Below are 10670 nucleotides of genomic sequence, written 5' to 3' on the forward strand. Positions count from 1 at the left end.
AAATGAAAAAGACCTCGGAGTAATTGTGCAGTCAGATATGAAGTTTTCTGAGCAATGCTGCCAGGGCAGGTCATGGGGTTTTGTCAATCATATACAGGAATTTTGCTAGCAGCAAAAAGGTGATTGTCCCTCTGTATAGGGCAATGGTCAGGCCATGCCTTGAGTACTGCGTACAGGTCTGGAGGCCTCATTTTAGGAAGGATGTAGATTTGCTTGAGCATGTACAGAGAAGGGCAACAAGATTGGTGAGGGGAATGAAGGGATCCTCTTACCAAGAGAGGCTTAAGTTCTGCAAATTGCAGTGGTGCAATTTGGTACCTGCGCATTGATCTGATTGAGGTATATAAGGCCTTGAATGGGTTGAGCATGCTGAATTCTGATGGGATTCTTCCACTACACTTGCTTTCTTGCATCACTTGACACTACTATTGGTTTGATCTTGGCTCAACCCCCCCCCTCCCCAGGTGCTCACATCTGGTGAGTATGGGCTTGGCACACCCAGGGTCCTGAGCTGAGTATCATCATTCTTCTTTTTCCTGGTGATTCCTTTTGACTCTCTCAGGGTAACTTGGGATTTTTTTTTTTTTTGGCTGGTGCAACATATGCCTCATGCTTCCTTGCACCATGTAGGTAATAATAATAATAATAAAAATTGAACATGAGTGACACATTATGGAATGGGCTGGCCATTCAACACCTGAATGGAGTACCATCAAACACTTGGCAGCTGTGGAATGCAGGGTGACCCATAGTAACCCATGTTCAACCTTTGAGCATGGGTTACTGTACCTGTACATACCTTCAAATGTCCATGTTGTGACGGCCCCGGGTGCCAAGCGTATTTCGAGGCCAAGCTATATTCTTGCGATTTATAAAGTGCTCTTGATAAGTGATTGAAATTATATTTTACGTTCACATTTCTATAAACAGTTTTACTTTAAAAAACAGTTCTATACTTGAAAAGTAACAAGTAGAACACAGGAAGGAAATACACCTTTCTTTACATTTTCCTCAATTTATATTTTTACTAATTAACTAACACTTCAACCGCTTGGCCTCCGAGCGGCACTGCTCCTGCCTCCCCGTGGCGGGGCCGGTAACCTGGGGGAAAAGTTATCCTCCAGGGCGAAAAGGAGTAACGATGGATATAAATGACTATCCACCTCTAGAGCCTTCAAATTCAAGGCCAGACATACCAAATGATGATGACCTAAACCAACCAAAAAGGCTCCGAAGAGAAGTGCAGAGCAATGAGATGCCAAACTTCCTTGTAATACATTCGCTCTCCAACCAGCCTGTTGGCAAATTGTCACCATTTGTCATCCAAAGATTTTTGGAATCCATTGCTGGTACGCCGAAAATGGTTAAACGTCTGCAGTCCGGAGACCTACTAATCGAAACAGCTTCCTCAAAACATTCAGAATGGCTGCTTAAAACAACAACCTTTGCTGGGCTACCCGTATCTGTAACTCCCCACAATACGTTAAACTCGTCAAAAGGTGTCATCACAGAGTGGGACCTGATTACAGTATCTGAAGAGGAACTAGTACAGGAACTGGGCAATCAAAAAGTAATTAGTGCAAAACGTATAAAAACCAAAAAAGATGGAAATCTTGTTCCAACCCGATCCATAATTTTAACATTCAGCACCCCAGATTTACCATCCTCAGTAAAAGCTGGCTATTTAAACTGCCAAATACGGCCTTACATACCTAATCCTCTACGTTGCTTTAAATGCCAAAAATATGGACATTCGCAACAAGCATGTAGAGGTGATGCCATTTGTCCAATTTGTGGTTCCAAGGAGCATACACAAACAGACTGTTCAGCCTCAAGTCCCATTTGTCCAAACTGCAAAGAAAGTCACCCAGCCTTTTCCAAATCTTGTGAAATGTGGAAAACGGGGAAGAAAATCCAAAAATATAAAATAGAGCACAAAGTCACGTACCCTGAGGCACGCAGACAGGTTATGTCGACCATGCCCAGTCGTTCATATGCAGCTCACACTCGAAGCTTTAATTCAACAGCAGCTCAAACAGATGTATCCATACCTCCCTGCACATCTCTATCTAAATGGGTTAAAAACACATTATCAAGCCCTGTCAAAGACACACATCAAATTAAAACCACTGAATCGACCAACACTCCAATCAGTATCCCAGTTGAGACTCGGACAGTCCCGCATGACAAAGAAAAACTGAAAACTACTAAACACAACAATAAACCTGAATCATCCACTGGTAGTATGGAAGTAGATGTAAACCCAGATCATGAAGAACCAATACTAGAACTTCACGCAAACGATACTATGGATACCGGTCGCCCTACCTTCCCGAAAAGAGACCGAAAAAAATCCTCCTCAAACAAAAAACAGTCAGATGAATCGTCCTCATCTAAACCAAAATGAACCACAGCATCTTACAATGGAATTGCAGAGGCTTTCGTTCAAACACAGACGATATTCAATACCTAATTAATCAATATTCTCCGGTTGCCTTTTGTTTACAGGAAACTTACCTAACCACACAAATTTCTCCTTCGATAAAGAACTATTGCATTTATCGAAGAGATCGAAATACCGCTAGCGCTGCCCATGGTGGTGTGGCAATCTTAGTAAATTCAAAGATCCCAACTAAACATATCCCACTCCAAACTAATATAGAAGCTGTTGCTGTTCGTATAATTCTCCATAGTGCAATAACACTAGTCTCAATATACCTACCGCCAAACTGTACTAACTCTTTAAAAGATCTTGAAGACCTCTTTATACAGGTACCTCCACCTCTCTGTATATTAGGGGACTTTAACGGGCACCACCCATTATGGGGCTCTCCTAAATTGGATAGACGAGGCCGACTAATTGAAAGTTTTTTGGATGCACTAAATCTCACTATACTCAATACAGGTGCACCGACACACGTACAGCTTCCAACAGGACACACCTCAGCAATAGATCTCTCAATTTGTTCACCAGTACTAGTCCCAGCCATAGAGTGGTATGTAATAAACGATCCCATGGGCAGTGACCACTTCCCAATAGTATGCAACTTTCTAAAAGCAAAGACTCCTTCAATTCAACCCTGCAGAAAGTGGAAATTTGTCCGAGCAGACTGGGCAAAATTTCAATCATCAATTGACCTCGATGAGGAAAAAATCCGCCTCCAGCACATTGATGATGTGACAGATTACATCACGTCGCATCTTCTAAATGTGGCTAAAGACACAATACCAATATCAAATCCGCCGGGCCGAAAGCATTATAATTACTGGTGGAATGACAAATGCACCACAGCAAAGAGAGCAAAAAATAAAGCCTGGAATTTGTTTCGGAAATGTCCGAGCACAGTCAATCTCATTAATTATAAGAAATTAAGGGCAAAAGCACGCTTCATACAAAAACAGGCAAAGAAAGAATCCTGGACCCGTTTTGCATCCACTTTTCACAGAAATACCGATCCCAAAATAATATGGAAAAAAATTAGACAGCTGTCTGGTAAGTTTCCTACCATACCTTCTCCAATCCTCTCCTGGAATGGAAAAGATCTCTCTAATCCTGTAGATATAGCTAATGCTTTAGCCAATACTTTTGCAGAAATCTCAGCAACGTCAGCCTATACTACCTCTTTCCAAAGAATTAAAATCACTAAAGAAAAGCATGCTATTCATTTTCAAACTACCCGTCCTCTCCCATATAACAAACCTCTGCAATATTCTGAACTTTTACATGTCATTAGAACAGCTCGCAATGGTGCTGCTGGACCAGATGGAATTTATTATGTCATGCTACAACATCTTGATGACAAAGCTCTGCGCTGCCTCCTGGTCTTTTACAATCGCATATTTTTAGAAAATGTTTATCCAGCATCTTGGCATCACTCTACAATTTTGGCATTCCTGAAGCCTGGAAAAGATCCATCAAACCCAAATAGCTATAGACCCATATCTCTCTCAAGCTGCCTCAGTAAAATCCTTGAGAAAATTATCCACAGAAGACTCGTCTGGATCATTGAGTCGGAACATCTAATGAGCCATTGTCAATATGGCTTTCGCCAAAACAGATCATGCTTAGATCTTATGGTCAAGGCCGAATTTGCCATCCGTAATGCTTTTGTCAAACATGAACATCTAGTAATGGTTTCAATAGACATAGAGAAGGCTTTTGATACCACCTGGCGGTATGGTATACTTAGTGATCTTTACCTTCTCGGACTACGAGGCAATCTTCCTATATTCATTCAGAACTTTCTTAGTGATCTTTACCTTCTCGGACTACGAGGCAATCTTCCTATATTCATTCAGAACTTTCTACATACAAGAACATTTCAAGTTCGATATCAACATGCCCTTTCCCCAACTTTCATCCAGGAAGAAGGTGTTCCACAGGGATCAGTACTGAGTGCCACACTTTTTGTCCTGAGAATAGATTGTATTACTAAGCAGCTTCCAAATACAGTTGAGACTTACCTTTATGCAGATGACCTTTCCATCTCTTGTCATTCTCAAAACATGAGGTCTATTGAAAGACAGCTTCAGATATCACTTAATAAAATTCAACAATGGGCGAGCCTCAACGGCTATCGGCTCTCACAACAGAAAACAGTTGCCATCCATTTCTGTAGACAACGCAAACTTCATCCAGATCCTGAACTTCAAATTTCTAACATCTTTGTCCCGGTCACCAGCAACATCCGATTTCTAGGATTAACCCTTGACAATAAGTTAAATTTCCTAGATCATATTAAAAATGTACGGACTTCATGTCTAAAAAAGTTAAACATACTCAGAGCTTTATCTGCCCAAACATGGGGTGCAGATCGTACCACACTTCTTCGGTTATACAGGGCATTAATCAGATCTCGTCTCGATTACGGTGCTCCAATCTATGATTCTGCCAGAAAGAGTGCATTACGCTGGCTTGATCCCATTCAGCACAGTGCTTTGAGAATTGCAACTGGTGCATTCAGAACGTCGCCAGCACATAGTCTCTACATTGATGCTCATGAGCCCCCACTAACTTTACGCAGGAAAACACTGTTACTCAAATATGCTGTCAAGATACAAAGCTGTGCTTCTCATCCCATTCGGTCATACCTTTTTAACCCACCGTTAGAAACCCTATACAGAAACAAACCTAGCATAGTAAAACCAGCTGGTCTTCGCCTTCTTGAACTTGTGCAAGTTTGGAATATTTCCATCCATTCCGTAAAGCAGGTAGCAACTTATACTCAACCTCCATGGACTCCTCCTCCTCTTCCAATCTGTGACACTTACCTCTGTCAATGGAGAAAGAATTCCTTGCAAGCAGCAAATATCAACCAAATTCACGCAGTTCACATTGAAAGATATTCTGATTTCTCTCCAATTTATACAGATGGCTCTAAATCTAATTCAAATGTTGGAGCAGCTGCAGTGTTTCCAAATACAATTGTATCAGCTTCCCTTCCGTCAGAATTTAGTATATTTTCTGCTGAATTATACGCAATAAAACTAGCTTTAGAAAATCTTCATTTTAACTCTTCCTTAAAATCTGTCATTTACACTGATTCCCTCAGCTCAATCATGTCGTTATGTAATTCCTCAGATAAAGTTCACCCTGTTCTAGATGAAATCAGAAGCTTATTACTGCAAATTAAAGAACCCAATCAACAGGTCACTTTTTGCTGGATTCCAGCACATTCCGGTATTTTAGGAAATGAACTGGCCGATAAAGCTGCAAAAAATCCAACTACCTTAGATGTAACCAACATCCCTGTTCCAGCATCAGATTATGCACTAACCATTCATGCTGCTTGCCTATCACAATGGACAGCCCTGTGGCACTCCCAGACTAATAATAAACTCTTTCAGTTTAAACAAGACCCGAAAATTTGGCGCTCCAGTGTCCGTACATCGAGACGAGAAGAAGTAGTCCTCTCAAGGGCAAGAATAGGACATACACATCTGACCCACCTTCATTTACTGAGAGGAGATGATCCACCACAATGTACACATTGTTCTAACAATTTGACTGTAAAACATATTCTTATTGGCTGCCCCTATTATAAACAAGCGAGAACTTCATCCTTGATCTCACTGGTTAATCTACATAAACCAATTACTCTTGAAAACCTGATTGGTGATAAGGCAAATATTTCTGAATTTTTTGACTTTCTCAGGCAAACTGGGCTTTTCAATTATTTCTGATTTTCTTTTGATTTAGAGAAAACTCATGTCTTAATATAATAAGTGAATAGGCACATTATAGCCTTAGCAGCTGATGTGCCATTAAACCTCCAGAGCAACAACCATGTTGTGACATATCCAGACTGTGGCACATGCCAAAGGTGGTACAGCCAGGTAGTCCAAAATCCAAAACTATGTCATTCTATATATTATTGAATAAAATTACTAATTGTTAGGTGTGTGTGTATGGTTTTTTAATTAAAAAAAAAAAAAAGAGGGTGTCAGTAACTTATAAAAAAAAAAAAAAAAATTAATTGGAAAACAGGAAAAATTAATTGTGATGTGAAAAAAAATTAAACTTTGACACTGACTTGAACGTAGTGTGTGTATATTTTTATCTTCCGCATCATCAGAAAAATGTTTACCATCATGCTGTTGTTCAATTGCACTAAGCAAATGAAATTGTTAGGGACAAAGTCAGTGCTCTATGGTGGATGATTTCGCCCCAACATAATTAATGGCCTCTTGTGATGCACATGCTATAAGCAGCAGCACTCTACATATCAATAGCCTAAACCATTTTCCATGAATTTTATATTTAAGTTCTTTCAGAAGTGTGTTATACGATGTATGTATGGTATCCCTAGGCTTTTGAAAGCATGAGAAGAATGCCATGAAAGCAGTCATGATTACCTTCTCTACTGCTGGCATAGTCTTAATTTCTTTTTGGTTGGGGAGGGGAGTTCAAACCACAATGCTGTCATTGCATTGATGCACACTTGCATTTAGTTTGAAAGTGGTGGATTCATAAGTTATTGTGACAATCATTTTCAGTGTGTCATCATCCTCTACCTTATAGTGACAGGTGTTCTAATACAAGTCCCACACATTTTTTTTTTTGTTCATGTTTCATTTCTGTGTGATGCCATTGTGCACCCAGTTTTTGGAATTTGAGGTAATTATGCTATAGGCCAAACCTTGGGAACATCTCATAGTATGTTACATTGTCAATCCTTACCAACATTCTGGCCTGGCATTGTCCTGAGATATTGAATGTATTTGAAAGTGTTTCAGCCCAGTTGTAATAAACAGCCTTCCATGATAAACAGTTCTCACCTTATACTGGAAGCATTTCTTTGGGCCAATGGACATTCACAACAACATCCTGTTCTTTAGTTTTACACTCCAACATTATACTTGCGATCTTTCATGATGCACGATGACTAGTAACTGAGAGTGCAAAGAACACTGCTTTTTATCATCATGGAGTGTTTTTCCACCTATTGCTAAAAGCTTGCAGTCTAAAAACTATAGGCCAAACCATAGGAACACTCTACAGTGTTTACTACATTGTCGATTCTTACCAATTCCCTGACCTGTAGTTTTCCTGAGGTACTGAATGTCTTCGTGAAAATTTTCCAGCCCAGTTGTAATGATAAACAGTTCTCACCATATACTGAAAGCATTTCTTGGTTGATGTCCTTTGGGACAAAGAAAATTGCAACAGTATACTGTTCTTTGGTTGTACACTTGACATCTTTCATCATGCAAAACTAACCTTTACCTGATGAGAGTGCAAAGAATAGCACTTTGTACTACTCTGGAATTTTTTGCTACCTATTGCTAAAAACTGGAAGTTGTTCATTTAGTATTTATTTTATGGAGCTATCTGTATGTGATATACTGACTCCTCCTGGTAAATTACAAATTTCTTTCCTATAAAATTAAATATTACTTTGTCTATTAAGTATTACATGTTATCAAGTTACCATATTTGCTGGACCATAAGTGACATACTGAAAAAATGTTGCCTAAGATTCCCCTGCCTTGTGATTCAAATGTATATACATGTACTAGCTATTTTTTTTTAAAGATCTAGATCAGACTATATTATTGCAGAGGTGGCCAACCCTGTGACACCCTTGCTACACACATCTCTTGTTAGTGGCACACCTACCACTCTGTAAAAAAAAAAAAAAAAAATAATAATATGTCGTTAGGTGGCACACAACATGCTTTCAACATAAATGGTATGCTGCAGTAAGATTGGCCACCACTGGTTATTACTTAGCACATCTGAGTGAGGGCTTACATTTTTCACTAGAACTTATCCTTTATTTCCATGTGGTGGTGGGAGGGGGGGCTTTTCTGGAAAGGATTACAGGAAATTACCATGTAGTGCTGCCTTACCTTCAAGACACCAACTTCTCCCCCCCCCCCCCCGCTGCTTCCTGTTGATGTTACGTGTACAAGCAACACTAACAAATTACTGGTATTAATCATTTAGTTGATCTTATCCATGACCATGAATCCGTAATCCCCTCTATAAATGAATGATCGCTAGTTGAGAGAAAAACATTTCTTTAATATCTCGTGCTTTGTGCAGTACAGTAGTTTTAATTTATAAATTTGTAGTTCTGATGAATATGGGTATAATGCAAAAAAGTTTTCTGTGCACTTTTGGCTTCAAATTGAAGGTGTTAGGTCTAAAAACATGAAAGCAGGGTAGCTGAAAGACATTTGGTACTTCCCAAGTCAATAAAATACCTTTTACTTATGAATTTCTATTTCAAATATATGCAATAAAATAATTTTATGCTTCTTATCCAGAAAATATGATTAGTATTATGCATCCTTACTTGAAAACATTTAAAATAAATAAATTGTGTTATTTAATTATCTGTCACTGAATTTATGCATGTTTTTCAATACCTTAACTTCATAGTCTATTTTGAACAGACTTCTGTACATTAGATATATTTTGTTTTTATTCCAGATTTTTTCTGACAAGTTTCTATACCAAGTATGATTCTGTGCATTTCGGAATAAATTTTATATTTTTAATGCTTGTGTTATTGCCAAAATTGCCTCAGTTTCACTTGGTGAGGCTTTTTGATATCAACCGATACTGAAACACCAAAGGAAGAAATTATTTTGAATTGACAAGTAGAAAGAAAAGACCAACTAGTTGTCAAATTTGTGATCTCCTTATGAAAGGTATCAAGTGTCAAAATTTCAAAGTTTAAGTGTGAATAATCTTGCTCTTCTGACATAAAGATTGAGATGTATTAAGCTCAAGACAACAGAATTGACCACAGTACCAAGTCTAAGATTAATTTCAGATAACTGATGAAAGGGTGTGTGTGTATTACTATATATATACATACATTATACTTATTTTTGTGCACACTTAATTTTTATAAAATGATCTGTCTGTGACATTTAATAGTTATGTTGTTAATGTTCAGGAATTTAATGTCTTTAAAAATATATTATGGGTCAGTGATAAGGTGGTTTTTGTGAACAAAAGATTTTGAAACTTTAAATGCTTACTGTTATAGTTAATTTTTCTGTCATATTTTATTTTATCTGAATATGGCCCCTTACTGCTCTTTTATTAATGTCTGCAGTATTTAATATAATTCTATCTTGAGTGACAGACACTAGGGGTGTGTAATGTATTATCATGTCAATGTGAATTTTCTTACTTATATTTCAGTTTGTGAAATTTGCATATATAAAATTCTGTAATTTTCTCACCAAGGATGTGTTTAATTTGGAAATAAACTTGTTTTCTTGCTACTATTACTGAATTTACTTTTTTTCAAAATCATTTAGAATTAAAGTGAAATAAACATTACTTTTGGGGACCACTCCTGGTAATGTTTTCTGGCTGTATCTGTTCAGGTGTGTGAGAAATGCATACAATATGTACTGCAGTGATTTCATACTAAATTTCTACACAGATCTGCTTGGACTATTTGGGTGTCTGGTGCTACTACCTTGATCTTTTGACTTTTATGAATGAAATGTATTGTCGGTTTATGATTTGGCATGACTTGGGTTATTCAAAACAACCTAGTGATATTCCCATGAAAACTCAGTGGTATTATCATATTTCTTGAATTTTTCTTTGTATTGTGAGTTACAGCTGGGTAAAGAGTTATTTTAGAGTTAAGATTGGCTTAAAAAATGGAAGGTAAAAATGACTCATGAAGTTGCTAATGGATTAATACTTTTAATTCTTGTGTGCACTCTAATTTCTTTAAAAAAAGACACTATACATTAAGACTGAAAAAAAAGTTCATAAAAGTGTCAAGCCAGCACAGTAAATTCTGGTTCCAACAATGTAGGGATAGCCTTTAATATTAATGGTCTGTATTAGTGTGAATTTGTTTTTGTCACTCAGTTGTGGTTCAAATTGCTCTGCACATCAGCCATGCTTATTTTTTAAACTTGCAGATTAGAAAAACACACGAACAAGTATTAGCATTAGTAGAGGCATTTGATGCAAGAAAGCAAGCTTATGCAGCATCAGCCAAAAAAAAATAATAATAAATAAATAAATAATTAAATAAATAAAAAATAACCACTTCCCTTCACCCCTCTGTTCGTTCGAAATACCTGTCCAGCTGAGCCTTAAACTTATTTAGGCTATCAACTTCCACGACAAGGGATGGAAGTCTATTCCACCAACCAACCACCCGCTGGCTAAAGGCACATTTCCT

The 10670-nt window shown here is 37.9% G+C and overlaps 1 protein-coding gene across 3 annotated transcripts in view; it reads left to right on the plus strand.

Moving 5' to 3' along the window:
* The window catches only part of ORMDL (sphingolipid biosynthesis regulator orosomucoid 1-like), a 55286-nt gene extending 45539 nt beyond the window's left edge, over positions 1-9747 (plus strand). For all 3 annotated transcript variants that reach the window (XM_090380018.1, XM_090380010.1, XM_090380024.1), the window contains exon 4: positions 8939-9747. In XM_090380018.1, the coding sequence (XP_090236144.1) occupies positions 8939-9074 (136 nt within the window). In that variant the 3' untranslated portion in view covers positions 9075-9747. The remainder of the gene's footprint in view (positions 1-8938) is intronic.
* The last annotated feature ends 923 nt before the right edge of the window (positions 9748-10670 follow it).

This window comes from Mastigoproctus giganteus, chromosome 1 (genome assembly GCF_048544385.1).
Source record: "Mastigoproctus giganteus isolate SK-2022 chromosome 1, ASM4854438v1, whole genome shotgun sequence".
Lineage (NCBI taxonomy): Eukaryota > Metazoa > Arthropoda > Arachnida > Uropygi > Thelyphonidae > Mastigoproctus > Mastigoproctus giganteus.